The sequence below is a fragment of the Crocuta crocuta genome, unplaced genomic scaffold (assembly GCF_008692635.1).
Source record: "Crocuta crocuta isolate KB4526 unplaced genomic scaffold, BGI_CrCroc_1.0 scaffold64, whole genome shotgun sequence".
Lineage (NCBI taxonomy): Eukaryota > Metazoa > Chordata > Mammalia > Carnivora > Hyaenidae > Crocuta > Crocuta crocuta.
In genome coordinates this window covers 4,624,945-4,646,593 of record NW_027530640.1, presented here as the reverse complement: position 1 = coordinate 4,646,593, position 21,649 = coordinate 4,624,945, and the positions used below count along the sequence as shown (strand labels likewise).

The following is a 21,649-nucleotide window of genomic DNA, read 5'->3' as shown; positions in this document are numbered from 1 at the left end:
AAGAATTAAAAATACTACCTGAAGGAAGAAATTCTTTGCTTTGAACTACCATATTGATTTTATACAAAGGCCACAGATTCTTTTATTTCTTAAGTCAGAGTTCTCAGTTTTTAATTCTTTTTTTTTTTTACAAATAGTTTATTGCCAAATTAGTTTCCACATAACACCCAGTGCTCATCCCCACAAGTGCCCTCCTCCATGCCCACCCCCCTCTCAGTTTTTAATTCTGACATTTATTGTCAGATATTTGTTGTCGAATGTTCTAACCATGAATTTATAAAAGAATTCTCTAGTATTTCTGTATTTAACTCTTGAAATAATTTCACTTGCTCAGCAAATAGCCATTAAATATCTGTTTTGTATCAGTCACTGCACACACAGGGAAATAGTTGTAAGCAAGATACCCAGTCCTTAATCTCATGTTAGTTACAGGCTGGTCAGGGGGAGACAATAATTAATCACGCAGGTAATTATATTGTTATAAACAATTACTAGTGCTGTGAAAAAAAGATACAGGGTGGCTTGAGAAAATAAATCAAGGGATCTCGGTTGCTGCACAGTGTTTAGTATTAAGGGGGCTAATATCGGCCCTACGCTAGATCACACAGGGCATAATAGGCCTTGTTTTAGTTTTTTGCATCTTTAACCTTGAGAGCACTGGCAGGTAATCTAAAGGTTTGTGTAGAGCATTTGGAGAAGGAAATTGGTATGATCCGATTTTCATGTTGGAAGAGGCGTTCCGCTCTTGTGTGGAGAATGGCTTGAAATCATAGACTAGAATTGATCCAGTCAGGGAAGTATTTCAGTAGTGTAGATGAGAGGATGGAAACTTGGCCATCAGTGTGACAGTGGAAAGGGAACCTTTTAAGTTAATGGATTCACGATGTGTGGAGGAAACAAAATTAATCACTTAGAAGTCACATTGTCTAATACATGAAATTATTTTTAGAAAGATTAATCTGTTATATTTTTTGTGTTAAAAATAGATGGTTTTAATGTAGTCGTTTATTATTGTCACTGGTGAAAACCTTGCCTAAAAAAGTGCATAGTTACATATTTCTTACTCTATTCTATTAGTGACCAAGAATTTCAATGAGAAAAGATCAGCCAAATCATCAGAAATGTCTCCAGTGCCTATGAGATCAGTGGGCCAAACAGCTAAAGCACATTTGCATCAGCCTCACCGAATGAGCCAGGCACTCCAAGTGCCAGCTGTTAATTTGCACCCCATCAGGAAGAAGGGACAAACAAAAGACCCTGCCTCATTAAGTGAGTATTCACAATTTTTGCATTGATTTAATTAAACTTGCAGGGGGAGTTAGAATGAAAAATAATTGCAAACTAAATGCTCAGAAGATCAGGTGGTATAGTTTATGGAAATTAATCATCATTCATGAATTTAAAGATGTTTGTTTGTCTCTAGGTATTTGATAACAGCATACATATCTTAAATGCTGATAATTGGAATTCCTATAGTCCTGGCAACAGAAAACTTGGAGCAGTATGCTTAGGTACCCAGCATCTGCTGCAGTCAGCGGTGTTTTTGAACACTTACCTAATGCACGTGCAACCTATGAAAATGAGGTTGTTTATTCTAAAAATGTAATTTTTTCATTCATGATCATTTCTCAAAAACCTAGTGAGGAGACAAGAAAAGATTGTAAAGTATATAAGGTGTGGACCATGCTCTATCCCCTCTTTGTTAGGCCATGTAGAAAAGAAGCTACATTTAATTTAGTTTGATTCCTAACATTAGTACTTAGCCCGTGAATTATATATTTAGGACATATTTAGTAGAACTCTGAATTTAATTTGATTTTGTTTTGAGATCCAAAGTTGAATAAGAAATCCCTCCCACCCCCTGCCTTTGCCAGATTTTCATTCTGGTGTATAGACCCGCAAAACTGTGTTTGCTTTTATGTCTAGAGTGTGTACAGAACATATAAAAAAAAAAAAACAAAAGATGGGAAGTTTCTGGGGCACACAGAGCTATGTACAAAGTGGGTCAGAGCAGGCTTTGTGTAGATAACACCTAAGCAGAGTTTTAAGGGTTGATCAAGAGGGAGGCAATTAGGCAAATATTACAGAGAAATTGCTTCAAGCAAAGGGAAAGTGTGGTATCTGCAAGGAGCTACCAGCAGTTTGCCGCCTCTAAGTGTAGAGCTGCAGAAAGAGTGCTGAGAGACCATAATAATTAAAGCTGCCACCTACAGAGTGCCAGACGCAGTTCTGAGTGCTTAGTACTAAGCTTATTATATTCATTTAATCTTTATAATAACCCTATAAGATAGGCAGTATTCTCGTTCTACAGAGGAAACAAAGAAGGTTTTGGTAATTTACACACTGCCAGTGTGTAATGGAGCTGAGAGTTGAGCCCAGGCTAACTGGCTCTAAAGTCCNCCTAAGCAAAAGTCGGATGCTTAACCGACTAAGCCACCCAGGTGCCCCTAAAGTCCTTTCTTTCGACCGTCATACTTAGTAGCCTCCTAGGATGACGAGAAGTGAAGTCCTAGGCATGCTGAAATTACAATATGGCATGCCTAAGGACAGTTGTCCGGGGTAGCTATTGCAGAGATTTGAGCAGGGGGAGGTTATGGTCCATTTTATATTGGAGAAGGACTATAGTAGAGAGGACATTGAGCCTGGAGATAGGCATTCCGAATGGAAAGCTGATGTAACAATTAACTGGACATTGCTCAGAGCCCGAGCTAATTTGATGGTTGTGGAGATGAAGAGATAATTGGGTGCAGAATTGGTGAAGTCGATCAATTTGCTGATCTAGTGAGAAATAGGACACGTCTAGGTCTGGCTTCTTATTGAATGTCATCATCCAGGAGACAGTATTGTTCTAGGTAGCCCTTTTTTCTCCTCTTGTAATATGGCTGTTATTTATGTGATAAATGTATTCATATTAAAAAAGCAATTAAGAGTAGTGCGAGTACACCATGATTTAAATTTCTGCATTGTTAAAAAGTGCTGCTTGTTAGTATGACAAATGCCCATCAAAGTCGGGCTTACTTTACTGATTACAGTAGTGCCGATAGCTCTTTGGCTTTTCTTAGAGAAGATCTGTAATACAAAAATGTCAGCATGGTGAAACCATTGCTGAGTTTGACCTACACTAAACAGGAACGGCTGTTTGATAAGAGTAAAGATAGAACTTGCAGCATGTTTCCAGTGGGTTCCATACTATTTTTCTATAAATTCATGATTCTTTCTGTTGTCGACTTTTCTCCTATAGTGTGAATTTAGTGCTGTTGAAAAGGGCTGCACTGGCAGCCCGGCAGCCTCTTCCGTATGCCCACAGGTAGTGACAGTGCCAGCATCCCTACACTGCCCTGGGCACGTGCCTCGCCCTGACTTGGAGAGGCCACCTCTAAAGGGAAGAGAAGAGTTTGAATCCATGCTTTCCCTGTTAAGACTTCCAACAAGTGTGTCAATTGTGGGGGCTGGGACACTATACTCAGACTGTTTCCCTTACGCCACAAAACAGACAGACAACAGAGAACTATTATAATGTGGTCCGTGCTGACTAGTTGAATTGGAACCAGTAACCTAGAGGTGAGAATCTCTGTATGCCATTACCCAGTCATTTAGTCCCTGTTTGTCATTTATACATTTCGGTTGACTACACTAGCCATTGTGCATCATGGCTTTAGTTTCGTAGCATGTTAGGCATAATTTTCCTTGTGATGTGATGCTTACTTCTTGGGTTTTATTTTTAGGTACACATTTACCTCAGAAAGTTTTAGGGACAACTGAAGAAATAACTGGTAGGAAACATCCAGAAGATACGATCTCTGTGGCATCATCCTTACATTCTAGTCCTCCTGCATCTCCTCAAGGCTCCCCTCGCAAAGGTAAGATGTAACAGTTTAAGCTAGTCATTCTTACACCACGCAACATTTTATGGCACATAATTTGCTTTTCAGTCTCTAGTGATAATAGAAAGTGAAGAAACCTGTATCTCCTAATACCTTTTGAACGTTCATGTTTTAGATTGAATTATTCAGATGCTTCCCAGGTATTGTGCCTTTAGATAAGTTAGGACTTTTGTATTCAGAGTGGCCATGCATAGATAAGAATGAAGGCAGAAGTCAGGGTCGATTCGTTCTGTGCAGATTCTTGGTGGTGGCATTCAAATTTCCAATTTTTTAACATTTCTGTGGAGTATTTTAAAATAAGAATTTCTACAAGGAATTGGTTTTAACCAACTACAAAATTCAGGGAAAAAAACATACTTAGGTTGATATATTCCTTTTGTTAGTAATGGAGTATTATTACGTTTTTAGTAATCAGGATTTAAACAGCCATGTGGATTTTACATTGCTCTTAAAGAGAACCTCTGGATGTAAAATACCTGAAATCGGTCTTGTTTATTGACACACGTTTTCGTAATTCACAGTGAAGCTTTTTTTTTGTCTTGAGTAGCCTGGATGGTATGTATGCAAATGCCATTTCATGTTAGCTGCACATGTGGCACATGTGGTATTTTTTACACTGGCTGCTCCATGCTCTGTGTATTTTGGTAAAAAAGTCTCCCTAGTTTTGGCATCATCTTCCCAAGATATGAAAGAATCACACATTTAAATAATCATAGCACAAGAGGCCACATGGTTTTGGGGAAGAAAGCCTTACGAATTCTAGCAGGAAGGAAAAGCTTCCGGGGCTTTCCTCAGCTCCCATCTTCTAAGTTTGATCTCACTTTTGCAAGCTCTTTTTTTTATTATTTGCCATATTTGTGGCAGTGATGTGGTTAAGTGATGTCAGACCAGAGTTTGAATTTTGACTGTATTCCGCACAGTAGCTGCGTTACTATGCCCAGCTGATTTATAAGGTCAGGTTTCTGTCTGTAAGATGGAGCAAAGACCAGCCATTTTAGGGACCTCACACAAGGGCTAAATGAAATAACATTTATAAAGCCTGATAGGCGATAAGTGTTTAGTAAATTGAGGTGTGTCCTCTTTCTCCCTGCTCTCATCACAGCTTCATTCTAATGCGCCCTGTGCCCCTTCACACAGCTGAGAGAAGCTAGAATTTTCATTCAGATTTAACTAAGAAAAGATTAGTAAAATTAAACAGGACGTATGAACAATGTATATTAACAGGTATGTGTCTGATCTTGTGGTGTGCAGCTCATATACGATTTTGTGAGGCATACGCTCTGTTTCATCCCTGTACTGTCTGCCTGGTGCCCTCCAGGTGCTCCTTGCCTCATCCATTCACACAGGTGGTTCTGGGGAACAGTGGCTGCCTGTTATTCATGCTCTTTCAGGCACACCTTTACACCCTCCACTCCTTTAGGAGGCTGATCGGAGGTCCCATCGTAGACATTTCTTTAACCAGAAAACCAGCTTACATGGATCTGGTGTTTTTGCCTGAACATGACTTGTGAGAACAAGAATTTCCCCATCGCTCTCATTCCTGACAGAAAATCTGCTCTCACCACTAGAATAGAGAGTCTTGGCCAAGGCGTCTTCCAGTATGTGGCCAGCAGTTGACCTTGACATTTATAACTTTGGGAGTCTGTCATAAGCATGTTGAGAATCCTTAGAAACCTGAAGAGATTATTATTTTTTAAACTGTTTCTCATTGTTCTTATAATATGTTCTGTCAATTCAAAATCAACGTTCTATCAAAAATCCCAACCAATTACTAGATTTCTTTTTGTTTCCATAGACATGATCTTGCCAGTAGTCTGTAATTGAACAAAAATGTTATTAAGCTAAGAGTACATTAGTAGGATCTGTTTCTGGTTCTTAAACTTTGGAATTAGTTTTCTGTTTTTTAACATTTAAGGAAATAAGCCTATCTTCATGATTTTCTATAAGGGGAATTTATATAAGTAAGAAGTTTTTTAAAAAAGTGACATCAGGCAGCCTTAATGTTCATTTTCTGCAGTACATAAGGAAGGAAACGTTCCACCTTGGAGATGAAACAGGATCAGAAATTGTGCTTTTTTATAAATACTCACATTGTACTTCCGATTTGTACGTCCTGTCTGGTTTTTACCAAGCTTTTCATTAGTAGAATCTGCCTGAAAATTCCAGACATAGTTACTTTCAAAAAATATATCTGGTTACCTGATAGTCTTGTCATATTTTTCCTAATGATTTTACCACCTTGGCTTACTTCCAACAATATTTTATTACCAGCTTGTTCTGATTAAGGTAATTTTTCTCCCGTGTTCTGTTTGCAATGACTGCGTTATTTATGGTATATCGTAGACTTCTATCCTTTAAAAAATACAGTACTAGATTTCAGTTTTTCCAGTGTTGTTTAAATGTTTGAATTTTTTTAATAACAAAATATTCTGTAATAGAAACCAAGCTAATTGTGATTAATTGGAAAGAATTAACTGACCGTGACAGGGTTTTTGCATCTCTCCCTCCAGTTGGCAGTATCCTATCTGATCTCAGCATCCTGCTGCGCCTCTCAGGGTCTTCCTCATCCCCTCCCCGTGAGTCCAGCACCAAGATCAGTGGCCAGAGCTGCCCCGGCATAGGCGGGGCTTACTTGCAAAAGAAAATCCTTCAGATTACCAGGAGCACAGCCAAAAGGACAGACAGTACCGAGAAGGCCACTGAGGAGGATAGAGACAGGACAAGCTGTGAGAACACAGCCAGAAAAAGAGTGACGTCCCCGTTTAGAAGATTTAGGGAAAGAACTCTTTCAAGGGAGAGACTAGCCAACAGCAAAAAAGAGGACGCAGATCACAATCAAGCTACAGAAAGCTGTGAGAAAGTGAAGGATGTTGGAAGCAACATCAAAGATGAGAAAGGGAAAGACATCTTCAGTTCAAATAGCCGAGGCAACAGTAACACTTTAAACTGCTTCTATACGCGATTCAAGTCTAAAAGGAGAAAGACAATCTGATGGAGTTCTTTACTTAATTTTAGTGTGGAATTTGTTTTCATTTATTTAATGTAAATGTAGCTTAAGTTATTTATCAAACAAATTTTAGGCAGAAAACTTAGTGTATAATACGATTTATGTAGGCATTTTATGATTAGTGTTAAAGGTGCTCTGGCAACAAAGTCATATTTATATAAAGTGCCTTATTTGTACATGTTATTTTCCTCATGTTAGTAAAATTTATACTCTTGTTTTCTGTAATTAGCTTCATTTCTTTCTGATAGCTGCTGGTTCTGTGAATGAAATAAGTAGAGGTACTTTTTAGAAACGAGTATTTACTTTCTCATTAGAATACCCCGTAATGCCCTTGCCTCAGAGAATTTTATTGCTCTTATTACTACAACTATTTTACGTGCTAAGGGAAAAAGAAGGCAAGAAGCTGCATCTTGTCCACACTTAATTTTATCTGTTTTTCATATAAGTCTCTGGCCCAGACGAGGGAGAGGAGATAGTCTAAAATAGCAAGTGAAAATCATATGGAAATTCGGGAAAAATACAGTTACTATGTCTACCACAAACCTCATAAATATTGAATTACCAGAAATAAGCCCAAGAATATATTTATATATTAATAACCCTTCTAGGTGATTCTTAGAACTGATTATATTTGAGAAATAATGTCTAATAGACATAGGGATGTNGAAGAATTTATGTATATTCATATTTATATTTATATTTATATTTTATATTTATATTTATATATTTTTTAAATTTACTACATCCATTTTCATGGTGCACTTGAAAATTACCAGTCAGGGGCGCCTGGGTGGCTCAGTCGTTTAAGCGTCCAACTTCAGCTCAGGTCATGATCTCACGGTTCGTGGGTTTGAGCCCCACGTTGGGCTCTGTGCTGGCAGCTCAGAGCCTGGGGCGTGTTTCGGACTCTGTGTCTCCCTCTCTCTCTCTGACCCTCCCCTGCTCATGTTGTCTCTCTCTCAGAAATAAAAAACATTAAAAAAATTTTTTTTTTTTTAATTAAAAAAAGGAAGATTACCAGTCAGTTCATAAAGGACATTGAGAAGTAGCAGTCAATGGTCAGATGTCAAAAGACTGGCTTATTTCAACTTGCCCTGTGCCTGGTTGGTCCCATAAGCCAAATATAAATGAGCCATATTCTTGGTCTTAATTTTTCTTTTTGAAATAATTAGTGGAACTACTCTGTGGTTATTGTTCAAAAATTTTTTCTTTAGTGACTTGAGTTATATGTGAATATAAAACCTATACTTTTTTTAAATGAGATTTCTAGGGATTGTTCTGAAAGTCTTGTATCTCTTGAACCTCATTTGTCCAGTGAACAGGAAAATAATTGTTTGCTTCTTTGAGACCTACTCCTTGTCGGGATTACTATGGCATTTTCTTTTATTTCTAAATAAAAGATTTTGTTTACTTTTCTAATAGTTATCAAAACAAACACAATGTACATTTAACTGTCATGCTGCAGATTTATTTTTGGATGCCTCCATTTCATTCCATCTCTACCCCTTTATTCCAGAGAACGCAAAAGAAAATCTCTCTTGCTATATATGCTGTGCAGTAAGTCAGAACAATTTAAAACAGGCAGATGCTGTTTTTTTTTCAGAACACATTTTTATAAATTTGTCAGTTTTGCTGTTCAATGCAGTAGTCTTCAAAGTTGGTGAAGAAAAAGGAAACCAGGTATAAGATTAAATCCATATTTATTTAAAAATAAGAAAATAATTGCTTTCATCCTGGGGCAAGACTCCTTAGGTATTAAGCAGTATATTGGGGTAAGTATATGAAAGCAAAAATAGAATCCTTTCTCTTGAGTCATGATTCCCCTCCCCGACTCCTACCTTAGGTGATATTCTAGACATTCAGATCACACCATGAAATATTTATGTCAATCAAAGAAGGTGACACAGGTTTAAAAAGAAGTTGAGAAATTCAAGATGTCTGCTTTTTACTGTTCTGAAATACATCTAATTTCTTCTTGTTTTATTAAATGCTTATAACTATGTGGGAACATGGGTTAGATACATATTGGACTAGTTTCCTCAGTAGTAATGGATTCTGACTTCTGATTTCTTGAGTTTCCATGTGGGTTGGTACAGTATAGATAGGTAGGTGAGTGAATATGGAGGGAAGGTGTGTAGGAGATTGGCATCATTACAGCCACATACATGGAAACTGAGATACTGCTACTCACTCTGTCTTTTGCTGTTTTTATGCTTTGTCTTCTCCCTGACCACATACCCCTATCTATTTCCTTGTTTTGTAGTTTGATCACTTGTTTTTTCTCGTTCAGGTTGTACACTTACACCATCAACTAAATCTGACAACTTGTCTGACTCCAGCCATAGTGAAATTTCTTCACGATCCAGCATCGTGAGCAATTGTTCTGTTGACTCCATGTCTACAGCTCTACAGGATGAACGGTGTTCTTCACAGGCTGTAACGGTCTCTGAATCCACTGGGCCATTGGAGAAAACAGAACAGTCCTCAGGGATAGGAGACCATAGTCAGCTGGGCCCTGGGTAAACATATACTTGTCTGTGTTCATATCGCAAAACCCAAGCCGAGTGGCCATCACAAGCAGTGCTTCCCAACTTGACCTTAGACACCCCGTGTCCCCATGGAGTGGTTGCCGGGGGAATCCCTAAAATAATATGAGGGCCAAGTATATATTCTCTGAATTGCATTTGCAAATAAGTACTATTTTATATATGGGTGCTCATTTTTGAAGTGTTAGTGAATTCAAATAACTTTCTATCATGTATGTTTTCAATTAATAAGAACTCATAGAAACTCCTGCTGATACGGGGGAGGTGGTTCTTGCACTGTGGCTGTTAGAGAGTGCTCAAAAAGATGGTGTAATGGGAGGTACTGTATGCAGTGTAGACGTGTTGAGGGAGTAGGTCCAGTCCTTGATCTAAAAGTGTGATTTGGAGAGTAAGAATTAATAGCTCGTGGAAGTCCAAAGGGGTTGTTGTTTTTTTTTTAACTGTAAATTTAAATTTAGAATCACGTCAAGTCAAATCTTTGAGAAAACATTGAGAAAGTTGAATCTAAGTTGATAAATAATGTTAAATCTGGAATTCTTTAATATGAAAAACTGAAGATACAGTATTCAAGTATTAGCATATTTGTAAAAGTTTTTAAAGTATGATTCTCTAGACCAAGGTTTAGCAGACCTTTCCATAAAAGTTAAAATAGTAAATAATGTCAGCACACCATCAGTTCTGTGTCACATCTGCTTAACCCTGACATTTTTGCTCCAGGACAATTCCATGATACAATTCATAAACAAATAAGCATGCTGTGTGCCAGTAAACTTTTGTTTAAAAAAATAGACCGCGGGGTGGTTTGCTTGGGGCTCTAGTTTGCCCACACCTGCCCTATTCTGTAAATCAGGGGTTCACAACATGTTTGGGGGTGAAGGGTTAAAAGCCTGATAGTAAATATTTTGGGGTTTTCATACTGTATCTTTCTCTGTCTCAAATTCTTTGGAATATTTTGTTTAAACTATAAAATGTAAAAAATCATGCTTTGCTCCAGACCAAACAGAAACCTGCTGTTAGCCATATTTGGCTCCTGAGCCTTGACTTGAAGACCCCTGCTATAAGTATTAGAATTCATTTAATAGTTGGGGAAGTTGCTCTTTACTTGGCATAGTAGTAGGCTGATCTCAGGGTTAAATTGGAAAACCAAATATGGTTCCTGTAGTTGAGAATTCTTTATTCTGTATCCATGTGGAGAATCTAGCATTATATTGGCCAAGAATGAAAATGTGTAATTTTATTCATTTCAAGCCTCATTTTTCATTTTTATTTAAAATCAGCTTAAGAAAAATGCTTAGGTAACCTTGCTAAATATTTGAGTTTCTTCCATGCATGTTTCTAGCTAAATATTAACATTAATGGGAATAGAGATTAAGTGATGATGAATTACAGTGTCATTATTTTTTCAAAAGATTATTTTGGCATTGAACATTTATGATGCATGTTCTGCAGTGTCTTGTAGGTGGTTATACTTGCATTGGACAGGAGATTTTTCCAGCAAGCCACTAGGTTACTTTTAATTGTGTATCCTTAACTTTTTTTTAGGTGGACAAAGCCATCTCTAGTCAAGAGTTTAGCTGTCTCATCTTCTATGAGTAACGAAGAGATTTCTCATGAACATATCATTTTAGAAGCAGCCGATAGTGGTCGTGGAAGTTGGACTTCCTGTTCAAGCAGCTCCCATGACAACTTCCAAAGCCTTCCAAACCCAAAGGGCTGGGATTTTTTGAACTCTTACCGACAGAGCCATTTGGATGGCCCCATTGTTGAAGTTGAACCCCCTGACTCTGAGCCCTATTCCTGTCCTAAAGGCTGCTCTAGAACTTGTGGTCAGTGTAAAGGAAGCCTAGAGACGAATCAGATGAGACAGAGTTGGGCCTCTTCCACTTCTCTGTCTGACACATACGAACCAAACTATGGGACAGTTAAAAGGAGAGTGTTGGAGAGCACCCCACCTGAATCCTCTGAAAGCTTGGACTCCAAGGATGTCACTGACCCAGTTTATAAAACTGTTACTTCAAGTACAGAAAAGGGCTTGATTGGTAAGTTGTGTGTTGTCAGATCTGTGGCATTGAGAGATTAAATGACAAAAAATGGCATTTTGGGATATGTTGGCCCAGAATTTTACTCTTGCAGATATTCCATCTCTCTCTCCAGCCTCTCTTCCTGCCCTGTACAAACAAGTTATTTTCAAAAAGTTCATGATTTCTCAGAGGTTTGGGGGCATGTGTTCAAGCCTATTAAAATGAAAAGACTGGTATGAAGGTACTTAATAAAGGGGACCGTTTTGTCTTGTTTTGTTTCTGAGGTCTCTGGCTTCGTTAAGGACAGATTGTGTGATTGTGAAGTAGTAATGAAGGGATTGTTCTCTTTGTCACCTCATAAATTGTTTGGGCCACAGTTGCTCTGTCAAAACGGTAGAGACTTTGATACTATTTTTAGATAGCAAAAGAGAGAGAAATTGTGTTTAGAAAGTCTGAATTTTCACCATATGCTCCTAGCACATGGCACGGGTGCGCCACCTCCTGTAGTGGGCTCCATTCTGACCATGTGCAGCTCTCTGGTGTCTGTGTCCTTTTAGTCTTCAGCCCTCAAATACAGTTTTTTCATTTCTTCCTTGAATTATGTAAATATTGGCATATAGTAGCCCCTGCTTTTCTGTATATATAGAATGACCATATTATGAATCATATAAAATACTCTCTCTAAAGTATTCCTGAAGTCAAATTACTAAGAATGTGAAAGATGTGCTGATTTTTATAACACGTTTTTAGTATATTTTTTACTTGTCAAATTGAATTATGGATTGGGATTTTTATTAGCGCATTCATTTTTTCCAAGGACTTTTTTTTACTAAATCCTTCTAGGTAACCACTGTATGAATATATAAGCATGTGTGTGCAAAGATATAAAATTAATCTCTTCTCCATTTAGGAAACTAGATTTTTAAGAATCTTTTATTTCATTTCTAGATGACTTGGGCAAATGGCTTAAATTCTTCATTCTTGTCTCCCTCGTCTTGACAACGGTGCTCTGTCCCCTCCCCACCCCATCTTCTCAGCTAGGACTGGAGATCATATAGGACCTTGATAATACATGCAGATTTTGCTGGTACACTTGTAGAAATTCCAGTATGGGCGAACTTGATTCTCCAAAAGGAGAGTTAATGTTAGAATTGTTAATGGTCCTTTTTAATTTATTCTGCTTATACATATGTGATGTTTGTGTTTTAAAAGTTACTTACATCATCAAGATATTCAGAACCATCTGCCCCTTAGATCCTGTGAATCACTCTTAATTTCATGGAACTTTCTCTCTTCTTTAATCCATTTCTGATGCTTTCTGAAACTTTGCCTTCGTCCCAGTGTTTACAAACTTAGGGAAAAGGATTTTAAGTCAAAGGTATTATTTATTTTAAGTCATGGTTGTTTTTAATGTCCACTAAAAATCAGGGAAACTTACGATGAATTTCCTAAAATGATGGCTGTTTTTTTCTTTTTCACTTAGTCACAGATCAGAAGTTGGAAGGAAGGTTCTTGAAGGAATTAGGAGCTCCATTCCCAGAAAGTTAAAGTTGTTGATATGCCAGGACTGAAAGTCCACCTGGGAGGCCATGAAACAGTGGTTCGTGTCTCAGGGACAGGGTAGAACAGACCTGAAATAGAGGCCCAGACGGCCTTCCTGTGAAAACATAGATATTCAGGGTGAACTGTTAGATGTTTCTGACTCCGTCATCCTCAGAGCTGGAGTCGTCCAGGAGCCAGGCAGACATCTCTGTGGTGCAAGGGCCCCGCTGCAGAGGGGGGGCCGTCAAGGCATCATTGCTTTCAGTTCTCTGTCACTCTTTTTATGTTGATAAGACCTCATGAGATTTATATGTTCGATAACAGGTTTAAATATTAAGTTTTAAAATAGTGGGTTTTTATAATCTGTCATTGTATTCAAATACGTTCACTCATTCAGTCTGATTTTTGAGTTCTGTTTTGTCAGTGTAATAAGTTTCAGTATGTTTTTTTTTATTTCTTACATTTTTCATTAACATTTCCATTGCTTATTTTTCATGCCAGTGTACTGTGTCACCTCACCCAAGAAGGAGGATAGGTATAGGGAGCCACCTCCCACTCCTCCAGGATACATGGGCATTTCTTTAGCGGACCTAAAGGAAGGACCCCACCTACACCTAAAACCTCCAGATTATAGTGTGGCAGTGCAGAGGTCAAAGATGATGCATAACAGCCTCTCTAGACTGCCACCAGCTTCTCTCGGTAGCAGCCCCGTGGCCTGTGTTCCATCGAAGATTGTAACTCAGCCTCAGAGGCATATTTTGCAGCAACCATCCCATCCTAAACTAGCAGATGTGACTGACGCAGATAGCGAAGCAGATGGTATGTTGACAAACTACCTTAATGGGTCTTAAATGAATTGCTGTATATATTAATTGGTCTTTACTCTGTTATTTTACATAATCATTAAAGTTTACATGTAAAATGCCTTATAAGTCTCTGTTAAAAAAAAAAAAAAAATCCCTAACTACAGAGGTGTGTTTGTTTTAACGGAGAGGTCAAGCTGCATGTTTCTGTGTGCCCTGTACCTTTCCTCTGGCTCAAACAAGGTATTCTCATATTTGACAGATAGCAGCTCAGTCTCAGGATAATCTCCAGAGGAGGCACTTGACAGTAGTGGAGTCGTGTCTCCCATAAATAAATGCACGAAAACTTCAAAGTGCAAGTATCGAAGTGCTGAGCTACCTGAAATCATGCCATTGATGTTGTTCCTCATAATGGCAAAACTCTTGACAGACTGCAGCTGGGGTGGTATTTTCAAAAATGGTTTGCTAGTAAATGAAATTTTATCCTTTTAAACAATAGAGAAATGAAGAGCAGTTAGGAAAGTGCATTTGGTCACCTTCAGTGTGATCAGCACTTAGAAGTCGTCGTGATAAAATCGGGGCCCCGATAGGATATTTGAGAGGATTTCTTTGTTGAAATTGACTAATTGTCTAAACAGGTAACTACATTGTAAGTCGGTCTTCGTTAATATGCCTCTTCTACCACTTTCCTGTGTTTTTACTGTTTCCAGAGAATGAACAGGTCTCAGCAGTCTAGCCTTTGGAGGGCCCGTCTGAAGTTTACCGAAAGTCACCGGGGAAGGAGTGGGCAGAACCATCTCGTGATTCCGCAGGCCGTTGCCAACAGAAGCTTGCCGCTGCCGCTGCTGCTAACCCAGAGGTCTCGTTCCCGTGCCCTGAGCAACGACACAGCCCTGAGTTACGCTTCCTTTCCTTTAATCCTTGCAGACGCATAGTTTCCTCAGCTGTGGATGTCGTGCCTGCAAACCAGTCTTCACTTCACACACCACACCTGCCTTGGGACCACAGTTACTAGAACAGATTCAAACTCAGTCCTCCCTGTGCATATCAGCATAGACTTTTCTTTAAAACGTTATTTTTAAGAGGGTAGTGGTAATATTTCCAAGCAATAGCTTGGGTTAATGGACAAATTCACAATGTCTGCCAATACCAAGGATATTCTTGTGTATTTGAAAAGTAACTTATTATTTCAAGTCTTGTGGTTTTCTTTGTGTTGGGGAGCTATCATGAGTGAGTGTTTATGTGTTAGACCGTAAAACTGTCTCTGGTCTGACCAAACTGAAGTCCTCTTTACAGGATGATATGCTTAATGTATACAGAGATGAACTTGATCTGTCGCCCCAGTCAATGTAGGGTCTCCGCCAGAGGGAGGGAGGGAGGAAGGAAGCCCTCTGTGGTTGAGGTGTTAGGAGCGGAGGTACTCCATCTGCTGATTTGAAGGGCCAGACAATGCTGCCACAGGGTGTCTTACCAGTCCTTAGGGAAAGGGAGGCTATAATTAGGTCGGTAGCCACCCTCCTCTCTAAAGAATGAAATTGTCCTTAAACACACGTACACCAACCCTTTCTGAAGTGAGTGTCATGCCGCATCTAACTGAAAGTACAAATCTATTAAGTAGAGAATGGATTCTAGAGAGTTGTATAGAAACCCCAAGCAAAAGTTTTTCAGTGCTCAAATATGGAGTTCTTTTTTTAAGAAGGAAATGCAGTCATGGGTGTGTAATCCTGGAGATGAATTAAGCTTTATGTACTGTTCTGCAGCATCCCCACCACTCCGGCCCATAGCATGGGGCTGTGATCATAAACCCCACAGCTGCCCCCAGCATAGCTCATGAGTACACCAAGGTAGTGATTGGTTGAAAATTTTAGGGGGCACAGAGGAGCTAGAATTATGGGATTGATTCTCTCCTGGTTCTGAGGTTAAGCCCTTGAGAGGAAAGAGATCTGTGTGTTACCAGTATGTTGGGCATGGTGTTCCTTAAGTAATTAAAATTTCATTGACTGTTTACTGGACGACCTAGACTTTACACATTTTTACAAATTAAATACAGTGTCTTTTGTATCTTAAGTTCAAATTTTATCATTTGTTTTTAAGTGTAAACGCAGGTGAAAGCTTAATTAACTTCTATGACTACCAAAAAAAAAAAAAAAAAGCCAAAGCCATTCATGTGCACTGCCCACATCAACTTGGAGCCAAATGGGTTTACTGCTGAGTAGTAGTTGTCCATATGTGAATATAGGAGTTAGCTGATTTGTGATTTCCTTTTCAAGACTTTGTTTCTTCTTTTTTTCCTAGCTATCTCTCCCCCTTTCCCTTTCCACCACCGCCCCCCGCCCCCAGCTTTGTTGTTGTTAAGTAGGCTCCATGCCCTATGTGGGGCTTGAACTGTCAACTCTGAGGTTAAGAGTCACATGTTCTACTGACTGAGCCAGCTAGGCGCCTCCCCAACCCCAGTCCTCTCCATTTTAAAATCATGAATCATTTCCAAGTGGTAAATGGCAGTGGTCTGTCTTTTCCACCAAAATGATTGTCTATTCATTTTAGGAAGGATAGCTTATCTGAAAACTTCCTTTGGGGAAAAAAATGACAAAACAAAAACCCAAAATGTCAATCTGAAACTTAAAGCCTTAAAACAACAACAACAACACCCCCCCCCCAGTGTGTTAGAATGAGTAGAATGAGGCTAATTGGCTCTCTAGCTTTCTTGGTCTGTTGACATGGAAAATGGCCTGGGTCAAAAATCCTGGGTTGAAAGTCACGCTGTAGTGATTTAACCTGTAAATACTGGTCCTTTGATCACAAAAAGTGTTCCTTTGCTGATTTACAGAGTATTGTTTTCATGTCCAGAGCCAAACAAAGAAAATGAAAGATACTTCTGTTACAGTCATTTTTTGGTCACATTTATTTATTCTATTTTATATCTTATTTCCCCAGAAAAAATATGCTGTTCATAAAATATCTGTTTATTTGCAGGTGTTTGAAATCATATGGAGCCTTACCTGTCTTTGTCCTTAATGGTGTCAGTAATATCTTGCACAGAGAGGCAGTGCTTTGGGACTGCACCTTGTAGCTGACTTTGTGTGTCTGGCTCCAGCTGTAAGTGTCTGAGTCAGCCCTTCACAGTGATCAGGAACTAAAGCCAAACGCTTTGTAGTGTGATACGTGTGTATCCCCTAAGAACTTGTGGAATTTGGGTTTTTATATTTTAATTGAGGGAACATTTCTGCCTTCTCTTAGTTTGTCACATGACTAGAACAAGAGAAGCCTTAACCGTATGTGCTCCAGTTCTAAATCCCCTTTGTTTCTGTTTTTATTTTAAAATTTAATAAAGAGACTAGTGCCCTCATCTCACCTCAACTCTGAATCTGTCGGGATTTACTGAGGTAAATCCTCAGTGCAAAGTTTTTGCCAAATTCGTTGCAACAGAACAGTTTCTTCATAATGAAAGATTTGAACAATGAGTAAATCCAGTATATACTTCCATAACCGTTTAAGTAGTAGATTCGTAATTCCTCCAGATGGTTACTTTGAATCTGATCATTGGGGAGAAAAAGACTTAATTGGTTTTTCATCAGGGTGATTAAGTCACATTTGTCATCATCTGTATAACCTCCTTGAGAATCTCCGAGGCCAGAATATGTGGCAGTAATCACGAGGATTTCCAAGAACAAATCTAATTTTTATAGTGGTTTCTCCCCTCTAAAAAGGAGAGAAAGAATTTCCTTGTATATTTAAAACAATGATTGGTATTCTGATACATTTTAAGTTTCTAAAAAAAGGTGGTATTAAAGTAGATGTATCCCTTTAGCAGTTCCTTAAAGGCTAAAAGGGATAAATCTTCAAAAAAGTGTCACAGTACATTTTCAAATTTAAACTTGATCTCCAGTTCATCTTTAGCTTTTCTTGTGCTTTTTTAAGGCTTCTTTATTTTTGATACACAGAATGCAGTTGTACTTGATCTTTTGAAATAGAAACATGTGAGCTTACCAGAAAAAGACAAAACAAAACTGCACAGTTATAATAATCGAATGCAATTATACTGCACAATTCAGTGATTGTAAAGTATCCTGTAACGAGCAATGTTTGTCTCCTATTTTTTGATACCTCTTAAACTTATGTCTTTTAGAAAGACAGTGCCTCTGTATGCTTTTTGTATTTTTACTGAATGTAAATATTTGTTATATTTTTGGTTAAGAGAATGTAAAAGTACCATTTATTATTATCATATCTACTAATACATTGGTGGAATCAATAAAGAATCTACATTAACCTTCTCTGCACCTTATTACATACGAATGGACACAGATAACTCAAGAGGGCCAGTCTGGGACCAGCATTGGTGTGAAGGCCTTAGTTTTCACGTCTCCACAGATACTGGAATGATCCAGTTATTGTTGACTTTGTAGTATCTATAAAATACTCACCTGTTGTGTGATTCTTAAAAAGTGTGTTTGATTACAAACCAAGCAACAGTGGTTTCTTCCCATTAGGGCTTGGGTTTTCCTCTTATGACAGGAAAGCCTACGGGCAGACTGTCCAAGAGTAATCAGGTGACTACATAGTGCTGTCAAGGACTCAGGGCCCTTGTCAGGACATTGACACCTCGTGACATCACCTGTGTTTCATAGGAAGTGCTTAGGGGGAAAGGTGCAGGTGTGACCCTTTTTATTAGCAAAACAGCTTTTCCAGAAGCTCCACTTGATATTTCTGCTTTTATCTCACTAGTCAGAAATGTGTTGCATTACAGGTAGCTGCAAGGAAACTTGGGAAGTGAGCTTTTTTTTTCTTTTTTCTTTTTTTTTTTTTAATGTTTATTTTTGAGAGCGAGGTGGCAGGGGTGGAGACTGGAGGTCCGGGAGAGAAGGAGAGAGAGAATCCCAAACGGGCTCAGCCTGGAGTCCGAGGCGGGATTCGATCCCACACACCACCGTGAGAGCATGACCTGAGCCGGTACCAAGAGTCAGACACTGAACCAATGGAGCCAGCCAGGCACCCGGGAAGTGAACTTTTTTTTTAGCTGAGCAATCCGTGGCTCTAAATAAAACAGGGATTCCTTTCAGTGAAGGAAGAAAGAATGCATGTTGGGTGGGCAGCTGGCTTGGGCCCAGCACAGTGTGCCCACTGCCCACCCCTCTAGTAGCAATACGTGCAGCAGTTTCTTTTATGGGAGCAGATCCTAGGACCTTGGCAGAGAAGGAGGAAATTAGGCTTTAGCATTCCTTTCTAAAATTTTCCCAATCTTCAGTCTGTACCCAGAGAATACTATTTCCATGATAGGTGAAGCTTCTCTCTCCTCACAGCTCACCCCCTCCTAGCAGCGCACACACCAGATTTTCTCAGGCTGATCCTTCCCCTGAGCATCTGTGCAGCGTCACTAGTTCATTCCTTTACTTGGACAGTACTAAACATGGACGTAATAGGTTGAGTAGTGGCCACCCAAAAGTAACAAGCTCTAATCCCTAGAACTTGTAGATGCTACTTGCATTTAAGAACACCCTCTTTGCAGATAAAATTAAGCGTTCTGGGATGAGATGACTGGATTATCTGGATGAGCCCTATAGGTTGACACAAGTGTCTTTGTAAGAGACAAACAATGATAAAAATAGACCGAGTGGAGAAGGCAGTGGAAGACGGCGGAAGTAGCCAGGAGTGGAAGGATGCCAACAGCTTCCAGGACCTAGAAGAGAGGAGATTGTTCCTAACACCTCTGGAGAGCACCATGATTTGGACTTCTGGCCTCTTAATTATGACACCCAGTTTTTGGTCCTTTGGTACTGTAACCCTAGGAAACTGACGCGCGCTACTTTATTTGTGTGATATTGGGGACCCAGAATCTGCAGCCTCCCCCCGTCCTCCAGAAGCACCTAATGAACAAAGACCAGGGGTATCGGCCACCCCAGAAGCACTCTCTGTAGCTGCCTTGTCAGTCTCTTGTTTTTGCAAGTGTTTACGGAAGGGACGTGCCTATCGTCCTTGCCAACTAAGTGAGTACTGGTATCTTACTGTGGTTTTAATTTTCATGGTGACTAATAATGCTAAGCATCTTTTCAAATACTTACTGGCCTTTTGGCTATTCTCTTCTGTGAAGTGTTTTTTAAGATCTTGTTTTTTAAATTTGTTGCTAGAATACTGAAATACAGTAGTTTTACGGTATCTAGTAATCTTAATTTTTCTTAGTTTGTGATTCTTTTGGATTTTTCTAGATGCTCCCTGTCGTGTGCTCATATTGACTTTTATTTCTTTCCAGTCATTTTGCATTTCATTTCTCACCGAATCGCACTGGTCACAGTGCTAGTACAGTGTTGAATAGAAGTGGTCAGGGTGGAATTCCTTTCTTTGTTCCTGATCTCAGGGTAAATTGTACATTTCACCATTGGTCAGGATGACTGCTATGGGGTTTTCGTAAGTATTCGTTATGAATTTAGGGTGTTTCCTTTTTATGACAATTTGGTAAGTGGATTTGTGGTATAATGAATTTTGTTAAATGCTTTCCTTGAATCTGTTGAGATGATAGCATTATTTTTCTTGTAGTTGTTAGTGGGGTTACTTAGTTCATAGATTTCCTAGTGTTAACCCTTCCCTCTTGCATACCTGCTCCCCCACTTTACCATCCACTTTGCTAGAACAAACCCCACTTGGTTATGATGTCTTGTTTTTATAAATAAGTTAACAAGATATATAGGTATATCTTGTATTTCTAGACTGATGTTGCAATATTTTACTTAAGATATTACATCTGTGTCCTAGAGAGATGGTCTGTAATATCCCTGCCTTGTAACACCCTTGTTAGGTCTTGGTATTATTGTTAAACTGGCCTCGTAGAAAGAGCTGGGAATTATTCTTTGTCCGTTTTTGAAGCTTGTGGAAGATTGAACTCTAGCCACTTGCATCTTCCTGGACTCTCACCTGTCTCATCAGCTCTGGAACACTGATGAGCTCCGCCTCAGTTTCCCCTCCCTTACGTTACGGCCTGGAGATTTTCTTCAGGTAGTAAATGGGCAGAGGTAAGGCTCAGCTCTTGTTTTTGTGCTCTCAAGCGTTGCTGTTCCTCAGTGCCTGATGTCCTGTGTCTTAAGTGGCATTGTTTTACATGTCTCCTGTAGTGTGTTATTTACTTGATGCATAAGGGTTAAGTGGAACTTAAACCATCTTGACCAGAAGTGGAAGTCCATACAGAAAAACTGAATATAACTGTCAGTAAATAACAGAAGTAGGTACACACACCCTGTCTCCCAAATCATTAAGGATGTAGAAGGCAGGAACAACACAAATAACAAACTTAATCTAATGGACTATAAAACACTTGAATCAGCAACTGCAAAGAATGTTTTTTCCAGGTGGACACGGAGCATTGATGAAAGTTGGCTCTCTCCTAAGCCATAAGGTAACTAAGAAACTGGAAAAAGTTGAACTCCTATAGAGGTTTTCTGTATAGAATTTAACAAATAACAAAAACTATAAAAATTAGAAGTTAAGAAATGTTTCCCCTAATAGTCCAGTAGAAAGTAGAAAAACAAATTAATTAAAATGGAAATAGAATATCAAAACCTTTTGGTTGAGATTAAAGCCATACTTACAGGGGAAGTTTGTAGCCTTAAATGTATATATAAGAAAAGTAGAAAGGCTAAACATGAATTAAACATCCTTCTCAAGAAACCAGAATAATAACAGCAAATTAAATTCAACTCAATGGAAGAAAATAATGGATTAATAACAAATTAATGAAATACAGCATGACCAACAGAAGGATTAACAAAACACTGAGTTCTTTAAAAAGACTAAAAAAGATAAAATTGCTAATCTCTTGGGGGGAATGACCAAGAGAAAAGAAAGATGGCAAAACTAT

At 38.8% G+C, this 21,649-nt stretch overlaps 1 protein-coding gene across 5 annotated transcripts in view; it reads left to right on the top strand.

The window, feature by feature from the left end:
- RAPGEF6 (Rap guanine nucleotide exchange factor 6) overlaps window positions 1–18,072 on the top strand; it is a 201,739-nt gene extending 183,667 nt beyond the window's left edge. For 3 of the 5 annotated variants that reach the window (XM_077768585.1, XM_077768584.1, XM_077768583.1), the window contains 6 exons: window positions 1,078–1,269; window positions 3,726–3,860; window positions 9,182–9,410; window positions 10,980–11,476; window positions 13,502–13,819; window positions 14,514–18,072. In XM_077768585.1, the coding sequence (XP_077624711.1) occupies window positions 1,078–1,269; window positions 3,726–3,860; window positions 9,182–9,410; window positions 10,980–11,476; window positions 13,502–13,819; window positions 14,514–14,539 (1,397 nt within the window). In that variant the 3' untranslated portion in view covers window positions 14,540–18,072. Of the gene's footprint in view, window positions 1–1,077; window positions 1,270–3,725; window positions 3,861–6,394; window positions 7,492–9,181; window positions 9,411–10,979; window positions 11,477–13,501; window positions 13,820–14,513 lie in introns of those variants that run through there. The other 2 variants (XM_077768587.1, XM_077768586.1) reach the window with 1 other exon arrangement.
- The last annotated feature ends 3,577 nt before the right edge of the window (window positions 18,073–21,649 follow it).